Source organism: Neofelis nebulosa, chromosome 4 (genome assembly GCF_028018385.1).
Source record: "Neofelis nebulosa isolate mNeoNeb1 chromosome 4, mNeoNeb1.pri, whole genome shotgun sequence".
NCBI lineage: Eukaryota > Metazoa > Chordata > Mammalia > Carnivora > Felidae > Neofelis > Neofelis nebulosa.
Genome location: NC_080785.1, coordinates 109,569,523 through 109,587,810, shown reverse-complemented (window position 1 = coordinate 109,587,810; position 18,288 = coordinate 109,569,523). Strand labels below are relative to the sequence as shown.

General features: G+C 39.0%; 1 protein-coding gene across 1 annotated transcript in view; it reads left to right on the top strand.

Annotated features, from left to right (window-relative positions):
- Positions 1 to 17,828, top strand: part of LOC131508579 (nuclear pore-associated protein 1-like) — a 38,908-nt gene extending 21,080 nt beyond the window's left edge. Inside the window, exons 3-4 of the mRNA XM_058723564.1 lie at positions 15,401 to 16,109; positions 16,236 to 17,828. Coding sequence (XP_058579547.1) covers positions 15,401 to 16,109; positions 16,236 to 17,158 — 1,632 coding nt within the window. The 3' untranslated portion in view covers positions 17,159 to 17,828. The remainder of the gene's footprint in view (positions 1 to 15,400; positions 16,110 to 16,235) is intronic.
- The last annotated feature ends 460 nt before the right edge of the window (positions 17,829 to 18,288 follow it).

Here is an 18,288-nt window from a genome sequence, read left to right as displayed (position 1 = left end):
ACTTGCACACTGAAAATTAACAACACAGACAGCAATCATACACATATTTCAAATAATTTAGAGCAATTATGCTAGTAATTTAAGCAAATAACTCACTAGCTGAATTACTTGGATACTGCAAATATCTTTTTTTTAATGTGAAATGCTTATATATATATATATATATATATATATATATATAATATATTATATAATATATATTGTTCCTTTTTCATTCTGGGCAAGGATGTACAAGAAATTAAACTCCTTTAGGTAATGAAATCGCTAACCTATCAGAGTTCTTCAGTGATTCCTAACCCATTTGCAAGAATTCCCCCAACATCAAAGACTCTTCCATGTCCATACTTAGGAAGATTTTGCACCTCATGGGAGCTTTCCCTGGTGGAAATGTTCTAGTTTGAACCCAAAATGTTGTCTTCCCTGAAAGAGGCCATTTGTTAACAAGTCCTGAGGGTGCTGTTGATTATCTCAAGCTTTTGTCTGGAAAAGTTGTTTTTGATGTTTTTTTCAGACAAAACCTAAAGCCCAGCTGGAAAGACATAATTCAGAAATATATTGTTCTTTATTTTTTTTGAGCATCTTTTCTTTTCCCTTACCAATAGAGATAAACACACACACGCACACACATACACACACACACACACACACACACACGTGTTTGCAGAAATATTTTGTTCAAGATATTTTTCTCTGAATGTTTGAACTTTTGTGTGTACACACACACAAACACACACACCCTGTAATTTAGATACTGCTGTTATTTCAGACACTGCTGTTTCAGAAAGAGGTGGTACTGGAGTTGGTCTTATCTTACATACTTTTACTTTTCCTCTTTCCATTTTAGATTACAGCATATGTAACATATATTTATATGCATATCAAGACTTAACTAATTTTCCCATTAAATTATAGAGGTGGTATGAGAGAAAGAGCATGGAGGGGCAGAGAAAGAGAGAATCAGAATCCGAAGAGAGAATCCAGAGAGACACAGAATCCGAAGCAGGCTCCAGGCTCTGAGCTGTCAGCACAGAGCCAGATGCAGGGCTTGAACTCACAGACCTTGAGATCATGACGTGAGCTGAAGTTGGACAGTTAACCGACTGAGCCACCCGGATGCCTCAATATTTATTAACGTTGTTACAACCATAGCAAGAATGCAACATTATACTCTGTCTTTGTTTTCTGTTTTGTGATTATTTGAATTTTCCACATCTCCTATAATTATGGCCTTGATTTCTACATAATATTTTTATGAATGTGTTTACTATAATTTGCTTCTTTATTAACCACTTAGAAAGAGAGGGAAAGCTATCCTCTTCTTCATTTAAATTTTAATTTACCATAAATTCTCAACTACGAAGTTTCCTAAGCCAAATAACATAACATTTCTATTCTTACTACTGTTAAATTGAAATACAAAATAATTACATAAATTCAACTTACACCAACAAATTGAGAGTGATCTGATTTCACCATAACATTTCTTGTATTTCTACTATAATTTAAATATATATAATATATATAAACATAATACTTCATAGATATATAATGAGATATTCTTATTTACTCTTTAAAAAATTTTTTTTAAAAAGATGTGTCTTATTTTTTAAATGATTGATGAAATTGAAATAAAGGGAATAATTACCTTCTTTCTTTAAGCTTTTCTTAAATTAGGCTTAAATGACAAATAATTTTTATCTACTATCTTAAAGTTATTCTGCAACAAGTAAACTGAAAACAATGCCAACTTCATTTTTATCTACTATTTGAATGATATTCTGTAAAAATCAACCAGAAATTTTGGTTTCCACTATCTATGAAATGGGAAAAAGCCAGAACACGGGGATTTTGGCAATGTCTTCTGGTTGTGAGAAACAGACAAGTTCAAGTTGCCTGTTGACAACTTGACAACCGTAATTAAAGTTGACTACAAGTATATAAAGACTAAGAAGTCTCAACTGTAACCCCACAATTAATTTTCATAGAATGGTAACATCCTATATGACTGTGCAATAAGGAAAAACAGCTCTAAAGCCCAAGCAGCCACTCTCCTAGTGATGCCTCTGAAACGCTCATCTTGACAAATCAGCATCCATATGACTTCGCTTCAGTTTGGCTTACATTTTATTTCCTCATACTGCTGACGGTAACTATATCTTTTGCTGTACATTGTTTCTCTACCTGTGTTTATTCAAGGCTTCCACTGGCTAATTGCTTGTATTTAGTGTGTTTTTAAAAACATCTTTATTGGGGTAAAAATTCTCCCATTTAAAACCTAAAATTCAGTGGGTTCAGTATATTCATGGAGTGGGTACAAAAAGAAACTTTGTATCCATTAGCATTTCCTTCATATATATACCTATAAGTGGCATCATTGGATCACATGGTAGTTATATTTTTCATTTTTTGAGGAAATTCCATACTGATTTCTATAATGGCTTTATCAACTTACATTACCACCAACAGTGCACAAGAACTCCCTTTTCCCCACATCTTTGCCAACCCTTGTTATCTCTTGTCTTTTTGATAATACCTACTCTAATAGGTATGAAGTGATATCTCACTGTGGTTTTGATTTTCAATCCTCTGATAATTAGTGATGTTGAATAGTTTTCATACACCTGTTGGTCATCTGTTGAAAGATGTCTATTCAGGTCTCTTGCCCATTTTTTAAATCGTGTTATTTGTTTTCTTGCTATGGTGTTGAGTTCCTTATACGATTTGGGTATTAACCTTTTATCAGATGTATGGTTTGCAAATAATTTCTCCCATTCATTAACTTGTCACCTCACTCTGTTGATTGTTTCCTTTGCTGTACAAAAGACTTGCAACTGTAAAACTACTAGAAGAAAACATAGGGGAAAAGCTTCATGACATTTGTCTGGGCAATAATTTTTAAAATATGACTTCCAAAGCACAGGCTACAAAATCAAAAATAGACAAATGAGATTGTATCAAAGTAAAAAGTTTCTTACCGACTCTTCTCTTAGATTCAATCTCCTGGCAATCCCATACATTTAACATTTCATCTCAGACACTATATTTTTTTCAGCTTTAGTTTTCCTATTTGGTTTTTTTCATAGTTTCTATCTTTCTAATGAGATTTCCTGTCTCTTCAATTATTATCTGCATATTTTCCTTTATGTCCATGAGCACAATTAATAAGCTATTTTAAGTAAATCTTGGTTAGCTTATTGCCGTATGTGCAGTATTGTATACTTTCTTTAGTACTGGTAACATTTTAATGTTTCTTCATGTGTGTATTAATTTTTGACATGGTCAATAATATAACGTCAATAATATGTAGATTCTGGATTCTGTTATGCTCCTGTGAAGAGATTTCTATTTTTTTTAGAATGTTATTAACTTGGTTTCAAACAGAAAACTTTTTTTTTTAAGTTTATTTACTTCCAGAGAGAGACTGTGAGCAGGAGAGGGGCAGAGAGATGGGGGGAGAGAGAATCCCAAGAAGGCTCCATGCTCTCAGTTCGAAGCTTGACATGGGGCTTGAACTCATGAATTGTGAGATCATGACCTGAGCCAAAACCAAGAGTCAGACACTTAACTGACTAACCCACCCAGGTACTCCTCAAACAGAAAACTTTTATGTCCCCTGCATTAGACATCTGCTGAAATCTCAATTTAATTTTTCTTCTTTACTTATCTGCGCCACTTGGAATCTACCATGCATAGTTCAGACATCAAACTTTTTTGCAAGAGTTTATGCAGATAATTCAGGGCTTCCCTTCCCTGACTGCTTCTCTTTTAAGACCCTCTCCCCTCATTTTTCAGCTGTTGTGTTTGCCTTGAACTCTGTTCTATGCTTTTTCAAGCCAGTAAGATGACTTTAGCCACTATCCAAGTTCTAGCAATCTCATAGGATAGGGTAAAGCTGTGAAATAATAAACTTTCTCAGGGACAGTTACTTCTTTCAATTGTCAATTCCCTTCTCTGCTCTCTTTAGTCAATCTCCAGTGTTTTCTTATTATATTTTATTTTATCTAGAATTTATAGTTCTTATCTGTGGGATGACTAGGCTAATAGGAGATACTTAGTCATTACTGGTAGGCAGCTTCCTCCATCATCACACATAAAAGCTTCTAAAAGCTTCCTACATGATTCTAATGTGCAAATTTGAACACCACTGATTTTAACCCTAATTTCTTCTTTTCTGAACTGCAGCTAAATATATTGCCTTTAAGTTCCAGTTTAGCTCTAGCCTGTGTTCTCATTATTATGCATTACCTTGTTTGTCCTGTCCACTATTAGTAAAAGGTACTGAAACACGGTATGAAGTGTATCCTTATTTAGTATGCCTTCGTGTTTTTAGCATACTTTAGGCTCCTGGTTGATAATTGATGAGTACTGCAAAAATTGATTGATATCTTACATCTTCCTTCTTTAACTTAGACAAAAGAGTAATATTACAAAATACTAGTTTCACAAAGAAACAATGTATCCTTTCAAGTAAAAAGCGTAAGTTTTTCCATATAAAAAGCAGTTAAAGACAACATGCCACTAAATAAATCACTAATTATATAATTATTTAAACAATCTGGATATTCCAACATGGTAAGAGCATAGGGCAAAAAGAAGCAAATGATTTCTATTCTAGAGATCAGTTAATTTATAGTATTTCAGCAGTTGGAATCTATATTTTACATAAAATTTTAAGAGCTGGTATAATAATTCCTGATCAAAAATAACAATTTCTTAATGGAAAATTGCTGATCTTCCAGGATTTAAATGTTTTCGTTTTGTTTTGTTTTTCTAGAACGGTTTCTGAAATTGAGTGTTAGAAAAGGAGTAACAGTGGGGCGCCTGGGTGGCGCAGTCGGTTAAGCGTCCGACTTCAGCCAGGTCACGATCTCGCGGTCCGTGAGTTCGAGCCCCGCGTCAGGCTCTGGGCTGATGGCTCGGAGCCTGGAGCCTGTTTCCGATTCTGGGTCTCCCTCTCTCTCTGCCCCTCCCCCGTTCATGCTCTGTCTCTCTCTGTCCCAAAAATAAATAAAAAACGTTGAAAAAAAAAAATTTAAAAAAAAAAAGAAAAAAAAAAAAAAAAAAAAGAAAAGGAGTAACAGTGATAAAAAAGGAAAGAATAAAGACTAAAATCTTTTGAAGAACATTTTTGTATCCTTTGGGAGAATTATAGAGGCATGTCAGATATACAATTTTATGAGTATTTTTTAAAATTAGATTTTAAAATTGTATTTTCCTTCCTTACTAGCACATGGGTAACTTTTCCACTGGTCAATTGCTCCCCAGTTAGCTGGAAACTCTGATGTTTTATTCAGTGCTGTGGGAAACAATTTTAAATATAATTTCTTTATTGAAGAGTAATGTATAAAAAGAAAAGTAGAAAAATCATAAAAGTAGGACTCAATGATTTTTTACAAACTGAATCCAGCCATGTAACCAGAAACTAGATAAAAAAAGCAGACATTAATTACCAGAACTTCAAGACCCTTCATTTTGTTCTTTTCCAGTCAACACCTAGCACAAAACACACATAAATAATCATTATGTCTAGTATCATAAACCACTGTATCTTCTTCACTTTGTATTTTATGCAAATAGAATCGTACAGCATGTACTTTTGGAGAGGTTACATTCAGATTATTCAACATTCTGTTTGAAATTCATTCATATTTTACATGTAATTATATTTTACATGTAATTATATCATTCATTCTTATTGTTTTCTATATTTTAGTCTGTGAAAATACCCCAGTTCTACTTTTGATTGGTACTTGAGTAGTTGCCTGTTTGGGATTATTACAAATAAGACTGTGATGAACATTCAGGAATATATCTGTTGGTAAATAAATGTATACATTTCTGTTGGATAACAGCTAGGGGTGGAATCAGGAATGAGTATATTCAGCTTTACAGATATTGCCAAGTATTTTTCCAAAGTTGTTGCCCAATGGTAGGTACACTGCTATCAGCAACTGTATAAGAATTCTGGTGTTCCATAACTTCGTTTGCAATATCATTTCATCAATTCTCATGGGTGTGTAGTGTTATTATATTTTGGCTTTTATGTGCTTTTCCTGGATGACTAATGAAGTTGGCATCAGTTCATATATTTATATGTTTATCATCATTTAGAAAGAACCTATTTATGTATTTTGCGTTCTACTGATGTGTCAGCTTTTATATAGCTATCTGTAAAGTACCTTTAAATATACTGACAGCTTTATCAGATATATTCATTGTATCTACTCTTACCTTGTATATCGCCTTTATATTTTCTGAATCATGTTTCTTGATGAACAGTACTTAATTTTAATATGTTCCCATTCATCCATTTATCTTTCATTGTTAATGCTTTTGTGCAATATTAAAATTTTTTTTTCCGACTACAAGGTAACAATTTTTTTCTATATTTCTCTTTAAGAGCTATAATGTTTATCTTTCACAAATCTGACCTGCAACCCATCTGGAATTAATTTTTGTGTATGGTGTGCAGTAGGATTCAAGATGTATATTTCTTCTAAATGAATATTCAACTGAAGGAGCCCCATTTATTCAAAACACCATTCTTTCTTCCAGTTCATTATAATTTGAGGAAGATAACAATCATTTAATAAGTGGAATCTTGGTGGCCAAAATATGCTTGCAGGATTGTTTATATTAAAGGAAATCAAATATTGTGGTAATAGAAATGATCTAGAGTAACAAGATTATCAAATAACAGAAACATCTTTATAATTTGAGCCAAAATTTGTTGAGCTCTTAAATAAGCTAGACTTCCATGCATCATTTTTAAAGTAAACATTTTATATTAAAATACCTTTAAAAGGGCATCTGGCTGGCTCCGTCGGTTAAGTGTCCGAATTTGGCTCGGGTCATGATCCCATGGTTCGTGGGTTTGAGCCCCTCATTGGGCTCTGTACTGATAGCTCAGAGCCTGGAGCCTGCTTCAGATTCTGTATCTCCTTCTGTCTCTGCCCCTCGCCCACTCGCACTCTGTCTCTCTCTCAAAAATAACTAAACATTAAAAAATATTTAAAAAAAATACCTTTAAGTTTATAGGAAAGTTGTAAAGATAATGCAGAGAGTTCTCATATATGCCACACCCAGTATCTTCTATTGTTAACATTTTATGTTATTATGGTATATCATCATAATTAATAAAGTAATATTTAGTAAGTTGTTATGTACTAAAGTCCATGCTTTATTCAGATTTCCTTGAGTACAGTATTGACATAAAGACAGACACATAAATCAATGGAAGAGAATCCAGAGCCTAGAAATAATCCCTTCCAAAAATGATTATATAAATATATATGATTTTTGACAAGGATGCTCAGACCATACAGTGGGGATAGGACAATATTTTCAACAAAAGGTACTGGGAAAATTGTATGCAAAGAATGATGTTGGACCCTCACCTTACATTGTATCTAAAAATTAACTGAAAGTAGATCAAAGACCTAAACATAAGTGCTGAAACTATAAAACTCTCAGAAGAAAACACAGGGCAAAATATTTGTGACACTGGATTTAGCAATAATTTCTTGTATATAACACCGAAAGTACAAGCAACAAATGTAAAAAAAAATAGACAAATTTGACTACATCAAAATTAAACATTTTATACATAAAAGGACACTATCAACAGGGTTTAATTCTGCCTTGTTTTAATGTTTATTTATTTTTGAGAGAGAAAGACACAGAGTTTGAGCAGGAGAAGGGCAGAGAGAGAGGGAAACCCAGAATCTGAAGCAGGCTCCAGGCTCCGTGTTGCCAGCACAGAAGCTGATGGGGTTCAAACCCACAAACCATTGGATCATGACCTGAGCTGAAGTCAGATGCTTAACCAAGTGAACAACCCAGGTGCCCTAACTCTGTCTTTTAAAGACAACGCAAAGAATAGGAGAAAATATTTGCAAATCATGTAGCTCAAGTGGTTAATATCAAGAATATATAAATAACTAATACAACTAAAGAACAGAAAAACAAACAACCCAATTTAAAAATGGACAAAGGACTGAGTAAATTTCTGAGTAAATGAAGATATACTAATGACCAATAAGGACTTAAAAAAAGGTCAATGTCGCTAATCATTAGAGAAGTGCACATCAAAATCACAAGGAGATACCACTTCATACACACGAAAATAGCTATTATGAAAAGAAAATAGGAAATAGCAAGTGCTGGCAAGGATGTGGAGAAATTGGAACCCTGTGCACTATTGGTAGAAATGTGAAATGGTGTAGCACTATGGAAAAAGTATAGTGGGTCCTCAAAAAACACTGAAAACAGAATTACCATATAACTGAGCAATTCCACTTCTTGGTGTACATTCAGAAGAATTGAAAGCCAAACTTGGACAGATGTTTGTACATCCAGGTGCAAAGCAGCATTAGATACAATAGTCAAAAGGTGAAAGCAACTTGACAGATGAATGGTATCTTAGTGGGTTTGAGCTTCTCTAACAAAAATACCATAGACTGGGTGGCTTATATACAACCTAAATTTATTTTGCAAGGCTCTGAAGGCTGGGAAGTCTAAGATCAAGGCACTGGCAGATTCAGTGTCTGGTGAGAACCTGTTTCCTGGTTCATAGATGTGGGGCTCTCTGGGGCCTCTTTTAAAAAGAGCACTAATCCCATCTGTAAAATTTCCACCATCATGACCCCATTCACTTCCCAAAGCCCCCACTTCTAAATACCATCTTATTGGACACTAGGTTTCAACATATGAATTTGGAAGCAGGGGGACACAAACATTGATTTTATAGCAAATGGAAAAACATAATATGGTATATATGGTCAACTATTATTCAGCTTCAGAGAGGAAGGAGATTCTGACACATGATATCACATGGGTAAATCTTAAGATAGTATGCTTAGTGGGAGGCCTGGGTGGGCTCAGTTGGTTAAGAGACCAACTCTTGATTTTGGCTTCAGTCGTGATCTCACGGTTTGTGGGTTTGGGCTCCTGATGAGGCTCTGCCCTGACAGTGCAGAGCCTGCTTGGGATTCTCTCTCTCTCTCTGCCCCTCCTGTCTCTCTGTCTCTTTGGCAAAACAAATGAATAAAATTAAAAAAAAGAAGATTCAGACTACATTTAAAAAAAAGGATATTATGCTTAGTAAAATAAGCTAATTACAAAAGGACAAATATCATATGATTCCACTTATTTAAAGTACCAATGGTGGTCAAATTAATAGGGACAGAAAGCAGAATGTGGTTGGCAGGGGTTAGGGGGATGGAAGTACGGGGAATTACTGTTGAATAGGTACAGTTTCAGTTTTGGAAAATGAGAAATATTCTGGAGGTGGATCGTGGTGCACACCACCGTGCACACAAGTGTGAATGTACTTAATGCCACTGAACTGTACACTGAAAAATGGTGAAAGTGGTAAAGTGAATGTGTAATTTACCCCAGTTTTAAAACTTAAAAAATAAAGCTGGAAAAAAACCAATTATGTGGTGTCTCTGTATAATTATTCATAAATTTTTAAATTTTTTAAACGTTTATTTATTTTTGAGACAGAGAGAGAGAGAGAGAACCAGAGCATGAGCAGAGGTGGGACAGAGAGAGAGAAAGGCACAGAATCCGAAGCAGGCTCCAGGCTCTGTGCTAAGGGGCTCGAACTCAAGAAATGTGAGATCGTGACCTGAACCAAAGTCGGATGCTTAACTGACTGAGCCACCCAAGTGCCCCATGTTTTAATATTAATTTTGAAAAATTCATCTCAGAGATGGGAAGTAGTTTGTCCAAGACCCTCAGCTAATACTTGCCTAAGCAGGTTTTAGCTAACTCCAAGGTAACATATTTTTAACTATAGATAGATAGATGGTAGGTAGATGATGATGATGAAAGATAGATTTATAGATAGATAAACAGACAGGACTTGCTACTTCATATCATAAAAAATTGTTTTATTTTTTTCTGTTTATCAGTAAAAATATGATCTTAGTCCTAAAAGTTTTATAAATAATTGATAATTTTATATTTAAATCACCTTCCATGCATGTGCTCAAACCAAAATTCTGGGAATTATTCTTGATTTCTCTCTTAATTTTACCCACACGTAAACCATTAGCAAGTATCTTTAGCTCTGGTTCCTTAACATCTCCTACATCTTTCCATCTCCCCACCTCCATCATTTCTAGCCTGGTCTAAAACACAATCACGTTTCACCTAGACTATATTAATAGCCTCCTAACTTCTTTTTATATCCCCCTACAGTTTTTCTCTACAGATTTCATGGCCCAAAATAAACAAAAGCTATGACTCCTCAAGGATGGGTATACGTTTTTGTGAAGGATCAGAGAGTAAATATTTTAGGCCATGTGGATCATATAGTCTTCACTGCAAATACCTAACTCGGCCATGTAGCATGAAAATAGCCACAGATAGGGGCACCAAGGTGGCTCAGTTGGTTGAGCCACCGACTTCGGCTTAGGTCAAGATCTTACAGTTTGTGAGTTTGAGTCCCATGTTGGGCTCTGTGCTGACAGCTGAGAGACTGCAGCCTGCTTTAGATTCTGTGTCTCCCGCTCTCTCTGCCCCTCCCCTGCTCACAGTTTGTCCCTCTTTGTCTGTGAATAATAAATAAACATTAATTTTTTTTAATGAAAAAATAGCCGCAGATAATACACGAAGATAAACAAAAGTGTGTGGTGGCATTTCAATAAAACCTGTTTACAAAAATTAAGATGCTGCTGAATTTGACCCACCCCTTCCCTAACTGAGGACTAACCAAACACTTCCCCTTGCCTTAGAATAAAGTACAAGTTCTTTAACTGACCCATGAGACTTTACATGATCTCGCCACTGTCTTATCTTCCCAAACTTTTCCACCATTTGTCCTACTCTGTATTCTGTATACTCTTTCTTTCCCTCACAATTGTTTGAACCTGAAAGTTTATTGTCAGCATATAACTTATACATCAACTTTTTATTCTGCCTGCAGTGCTCTTCTCCCAGACTTTTTGCACAGCTGGTGACTGATAATTTGCAACTCTTCTTCAACCCAGCACCTTGTAAGGAAAGGCCTTCCCATGCCACACAATCCAAGTGCTCCGGCTCTATGATGGGCAGTATAAATGACTCTGCTTTATTTCCTTTAAGACATTCGCATTTATCTGAAATGATTCTGTTGGCTTGTTATCCAGAGTGCATATTCACCTCTACCCTACCTCCCCAAAATACATTGTAAGCCTCAGGAGTAAGGGCCTATACCTTTCCTATTGCCTGTTCCATCCTCCAGCCCTACAATGGTTCCAGGCATATAGCAGGTGCTTGCTAAATTATTCATAACAGAAAACATGAAAGAAGTGTTTATGAGAGATTTTTATATGTATCTACTGGATCTTCAGTTGAATGTAGAATAACTCATTAATGCCATAATTCAACACTTCAGCAAAATTGCCAAAGATCATCTCCACTGACAATAACCCCAATAAGCATATTTAATTATAAACACAAAACTAGTCTGTTTTATACCCCCAAAAGTACATAAGTATAAAATTAAAGTTTAGTGATGTCATCACTCATCTTATAAAATCTTTCAATAGTTCCTAAAATATAGGATTTTTTAGCTTAAAAATATTGTGCTCTTGTGATGTTATAAACAAGCAAATGATGAGAAATTACATTAAATACACAAATATATTTGTATGATAAAACACTATTCCTGTTTTATTTCCTAAAGGTCGATGCATATGTTAACTGTTTATTTTTACAGTTTAATGTATTCGTTTACACATCACACAATTGTCCTTTCTTTATATTTACATTTAAGCTAATTTCAAAGTAGGGACTTTTCCATTGAAACGGCGCTTGCATAATATAAACACATGATTTCCATTCACAGATTTTAATGTATCATTATTAAAATAACCACTAAATATTATTTGTCTGCTCATAAATTCTAACTTCAGAATAAACAAATGCTCTTGAATCTGTTTTACTTCTGTGTTTTTACCAATAGGTGGTAATGAACATTCCTCCCTACATTTGCTTTACCATAATTGGAGACAACGTAAATCCTGTGTCCTAACAGTACAGGATTTTACTAAAGAGTAGTTACAGGAAAGAAATGTAATCTAAAAGGCAACCCATTCTTATTATCCACCACCTCCAATTTTTAAACTTTTCTTTAGATGTTAAGCTAAAATCATCAAGCAACGTTTCTGTAGTAATCCCCGGTCTGTCTGGTGAGACCATGCAATGTAATTCTCTAACCTTTCTATATGGCAGTTCTGAAGCTATTAGAGAAGTTATCTTTTCTGATGTAGCATTACAAATTTTATCAACCTTTTTTCCTGAGACACGGTATGGCTTCAGATGCTCCATGCTGCTTAACCTTTTTTTTGTTGTTGTTTATTTATTTAGAAAGAGAGAGCAAGTGGGGGTGGTGGGTAGGCAGAAAGAGAGGGTGGAGAGAGAATCCCAAGCAGGCTTTGCACTGTCAGTGTAGAGCCCAGTGCAGGGCTCGAACTCACAAATTGTGAGATCATGACCTTGTGGAACCCAAGGAATTTAACAAAAACCCCCTACCCCTGGACAAGCAGAGCAAGACTAACTCCATTTTGTGCTACACCCACCATCTCATGTATAACCCCACCCAAGTCAAGCCACTGAGCACACCCTTACTGGAAACTGGCTCATATAGGAATGCGGAACCCCTAACCACAAAAGAACGTAAACCCTGCCTTTTGCCCGCCAAACTTGCGCCCCAATTCTGACAAGAGTGATAGGCTAGTTCAAACAGTTACTATAGGGTAAATTGTAATTCAATTGGCCACCTGCGTGTGGACTGACATGATTATGCAACTTTCTGTGTGTGTTACAATCTCATTGGCCACTGGCCCCTATAAAACTGCTATACCACTTAACCTAGTGGTCCAAGTCCCTGCTCCACTGTGTTGGGTATACTTGGGCCCAAGCTTGAGCTTACAAATAAACCTCCATGTGTTTGCATCGGTATCGGCTCCTTGGTGGTCTCTCGGATTCGAAATCAGGGGCATTACAACCTGAGCCAAAATCAAGAGTCAGATGCTGAACTTACCGAGCCACCCAGGCACCCCAACTGCTTAAATTTCTTTGACATCTTCCAACTAGTTTGTGTCCATTTTAAAATACAACATCCAAGTGGAATCGTAGTGTACAACATAGGCAATGCAAAATTCAGTGGAACTATTATTCACCTTCCTTACGGAAACTATATTTCTATTAATCCACCTCAAAACTTCACTGTCTTCCATCCGGTATGTCACACTAAGATTTTGTACTAGGATCATATATTTTTAAATTTTTTTTTTTTTTAACGTTTATTTATTTTTGAGACAGAGAGAGACAAAGCATGAATGGGGGAGGGGCAGAGAGAGAGGGAGACACAGAATTGGAAGCAGGCTCCAGGCTCTGAGCCATCAGCCCAGAGCCCGACGCGGGGCTTGAACCCACTGACGGCGAGATCGTGACCTGAGCCAAAGTCGGCCGCTCAACCGACTGAGCCACCCAGGCGCCCCAGGATCATATATTTTTAAAAAGATCCTCAGATCTTTTTTTTTTTTAATTTTTTTTTCAACGTTTTTTATTTATTTTTGGGACAGAGAGAGACAGAGCATGAACGGGGGAGGGGCAGAGAGAGAGGGAGACCCAGAATCGGAAACAGGCTCCAGGCTCCGAGCCATCAGCCCAGAGCCTGACGCGGGGCTCGAACTCACGGACCGCGAGATCGTGACCTGGCTGAAGTCGGACGCTTAACCGACTGCGCCACCCAGGCGCCCCAAGATCCTCAGATCTTATTCACATCTTGCATTTTGAAATAAGTTCAAGCTTGTTTTATCTTTGGTGTCTTAATTTTTTATCTCAGCCAGTTGATATCACTTTGAATATTGATTGGTCTTCTGTTGTGTTTGATCATCTCTCCCAGATTTAATATCCACAATATAACAAATTTCTCTTTTTCTTTTTACCCAAATTATTGTTTTCATTTCTCAAGAATTCTTAACTGAGTTAAAAACTTCTGAAGTTCCAGAGTCTCCACCAGACATTTTATTGCTTGATGTTTTTACACTGGAAATTGTGATCCACAACAGAAGACACCCACCTATATACTTAACCATGTGAATGGCATAAATCAAATTTTTGGTAATCAGGGATGTCAGTTCTGACTGAGGCATTTCTGAAATAGAGTGCACCTGAGTTGTGTTTTAGACTTTCATCGTAGACTTGATGTATTACATGTAATTCTCACTATATACCACAAATATCATCAAAAGCTACTTTACCATCAGCATAATCCTTAGATCATAATTTTGACCATTCTCCCCAGTCATACTCATTCATATCTGTATCAACTTCATTGCTCAAATCACATGAGGAACTAAAACTTTGTGAAAAGTCTTTCAATGTAACTTTTCAACCATCACTTCAATGGCCCACAAAGAGTCAATATCTGTTGCAATCTTTATTTACTTATTTTACCTCTACCTCTATTATAGTTCTTCTTCATTTTATGTATAGCTTAAATCATGAAGGAGATACCTCACAGCAAAACAAACTCCTGTCAGATTTTGTGCCACATGTTTACAAAGGCATCATTGCCTAATTACAGCTGTGTTGGTCCACAAGCCACAGCTCAGAATTATTCAGTATGAAGCAGCAAGGGAGGCTTTGATGTAGAGCCCTTAACGCAAGACAATGCAAATGACATTTTCTAGCAATTTTTCCCCCATTAATGAATAGTACTTCAGGGAGTATAAACGCAAGAGGCATGCAATTTCTGAACTATTTAAATTGCTAATTACATCTGTACAGCAGGTGTATTCCTAATGCAGACAATTACAATGGCTCCTAAGTGTTTGTCTTACAGTTGCTAATTACTGCAGAAGCCAATTAGTTACCACCACACCCCCCACAGTCCCCAGGCAGTGGCCCTGCTGCTTGTATACCACAGCCACAGGCAGCAGGAAATCTATACACCAGCAACTAGCTGCTGGCAGGAAGTCCCAGACTCTGGAGGCTAAGGGGCGGGGCTTTGGGGCCTCGCCCTTTGCCCTTTGCTGTGGTCACTTGCCATGCTGCACATGCGCGCCCCTGTTTGTGCCATGTTCCAGGGAGGCGTCACAAGGGCCCGGCTCAGTCACTCAGGCTCAGTGCCTGCTTAACTATGAAAGGAGTCAGAAGCTCAGGAGGCGCTCTCCAGCTTTTTTACTCCCATCTCACAATCATTTGAGGCACAACCAGCCCAATATGGGCAACCTGCTTTGTAAGTTTCGTTTCCCACCCCGTCGCCTTCCGATGTCTGGCCGTGGTCGGCCCTTTCCCCCACCTTCTCCAGTGATGCTGTTCCACAACCTTGCGGGGACCACCCCGCTGCTCCTTCACTTGCCCTGGGCTCTGGGCACAGGCTATTCCACCGGGATCATAGGCCTTACCAGCTAGTTTATACATCCAGCCAAAGAGGCCGTACCCCATCCTGCAGGCCGCATGTACCCCTCTGGGGATCCTTCCCTTGGTGAACTGGAGTAACTCTCCGAAAAAACCTGTGCTGTCTGCTCATAATTCCATGATGTTTGGACACTCCAGAGCCAAAAGGATCCCTCCTCTGGGGCGCAAATTCACTCTCCCACATTCACTATCTGAGAAGGTAGAGGAAGCTGTGGAGCCGGTACCATCCAGGCACCTCCCACTTTCTTGCCCATATGGGGTGGAGGAGAAGGTCCAAGAAGATCCTAGAAAAAACATGGAGGATCTTGTAGAGACCAAAGGGCAGAATGGTGGGAACAGGGTCCCCCATAATGTTGGGGACATACCATTAAAATCTAGTTCCCTGGAGACCGGTGGGCTTCTCAGTTCCTCACAGTGCAGCCCCACACCTTTGGACCTCCATCCTAATCCTCCAGGAGACAGTTTGAGGGAGAACACCCAGAAGTCTCTGATGAACTGCTGCCCTGAAGGCCACGTAGTCACCTCCTCACATGGCCCAGCCGGAAATGTCATGCCTGACACAGATGCTGCAGTGCTCCGCGACCCAACCCCATGCTGCCCCTTACTGCAGGAGACATCAACAAAGGAAGTGTTGGGTGAAAACCATCAGCCTATAGGGGACACATCATACCTATCTAGGAAGGAGATATAGGCTAATGAGCCTTCAGGCATCTCATCAAGGAGCTCTTTTTCCCCCGTATCTGCCAGCAGTAGGCCCTGCAAATGGAAAACATCCACATCACATTCTCGGCCACTGCCACCGCCCCAGTTGTGAGGCCACGGCGAGTTGCCCCCACTTCCTAAGTTTCCTTGCATAGCTATTGACAAAAACCTGGACACCTTGAAGAATACCAAATGTCAGAGGAAAAAGATCTTGGAAGACAAAAGAGAGATCAAAGAAGACTGCTCAGATGCTCAGCCTGCCACTTCTTTATCCCTACTTGCCTCAGAGACTGCTAACTCTCTGCTTTCGGAGAGTCACACTTTGCAAGTCCCTGTTCCTACTGATGACTTGGCTGACCAATCTGCCAAGTCCCCGATTCCCTCTGTCCCTCCATCTTTAACACCAAACATTGGTCAGGAGACAGCACAGATAGTTTCTAAATCTTCTCCAGCTGTTCCTGCTGGTTTTGTTCCTCATCTTAGTTCCAATCTCATTTGTGGAATTCCTGTGAAGAAAGAAGGCCCTCTTCAGCCAGTCGCTACTGTAACATATCTTATTTCTGACATCACCACACTTCCTAACACCTCAACCCCCTCCTTACAGCCACCCTCCTGCAACACAGAATCCCCAGTGCCTATGTGTGTAGATTCCCCCCCTCCTATCCTACCCGCCCCTCTTCCAAATCCTTCCACACATAGCCCTGTTTCAATTGTCCAGCCCATCAGTTCTAAGACATTTGCTTCTACCATCGTAGCCAATGTATCTACATCTACCTCCAAGCTTACTTCAGGTCCTGGTGTATTCCACATGGACACCACTCCCCTTTCAAAGGCTGTTATTTTCAGATCTCCCCAAGAATCCAGAATGGGAGCTCCTTCATTTCCCCAGGGCCATTGCAGTTTGAAGCAGAGGTGCCCTGCAAAATCTCCAGTTTTCACCAGCCCACCTGGAGATCAGAAGACAGCCCTTCTCACTAGTGTTGCTGTTTCCACTAGCTTGTCCCTTACGGATTCTGAGTCACCTCCACTCCAGTAGGCAAGCCCTCTGCAAACTGCAACTCGGCCTGTAACTGTGAAGCCATGGACACTACATCACCATCTCAGGCTTCCATCTTCTGTTCGTCCCCTGAGTCCAGGGACAACCATTTCCCACTTAACACAGTGCTTTATGGTTCTGATAACACACCACCCATGGCAGCACTCTGGTGGCCCATGACTCTATCCATTTACCTAAAAAGTCATCCATTGGACAGACCTCAATTTGCAACCACTCTGACCCAGGAATCACCTCTCAGCCCACAATTGGGCATCATAATGGACAGCAGCCTGACAATTCTCACCTGTTAGGAACACCAGTAGCCTCAACACAAGCTATGGGCCCAACTGCTCTTGTAGCCTAGCCCCCCAGAGACAACACAGTGAAGGCAGGTTTGGCAGGTTCTGCATCTATTACTACACTCAGGATCCAGCTGGCCTCGAGTGACAAGCCAGGCATTCTGCCCATTGGCGTATCTACCACAACAGGCTTTGGAGTTGCCACGGGGATGCCCAGCACCGGGGATGGTGTCTCACTGTTAGCTGACAGTACTTCAGGCCAACATGTGTTTTTGGGACCTGCAGCCCCTATGGGCAGTGGTGTGTACATCCCAGGCCCCACTCATTCACAGGCATCTGGAGCATTCAACCTTGGGGCAGGACTGAACGGGGTACCAAGAACCATTTCTGCTCCAACTTTAGGTCAGAAAACCTGGAATCGCTGTGGTGATGGCATGGCTGCTGCTGTAGGAGGAAAAAATACTGTCACAGTATTTGGACAAAATGCTAGTTCCACCTTGAATCCAGGCACTTGGGGCCCACCCATCCAAAACCCAGGTAGTGGAGCAGTGGGGCAGGGCTGCACTGTTCCCACAGGTGGAGACTCTATAGTCCCCACTACTCATAAGTGCCCTGGGGGCTCATCCCGATGGAGAAAACTTTCCTCAGGTAGAGGAGATGCCACCATGGAGAAGAGGACTAAGAGACCAGGCAGCTTCCCCCTTAAATCTGAGCAGCAGGGAGCCAACCGTCAAAAACCCAGGTGATGGAGTAGTGGGAGAGGGCCATACAGTTCCCGCAGGTGGAGGCCGTCTTGTTATTGTTAGCCAGAAGTGCACCTGGAAGCCATGT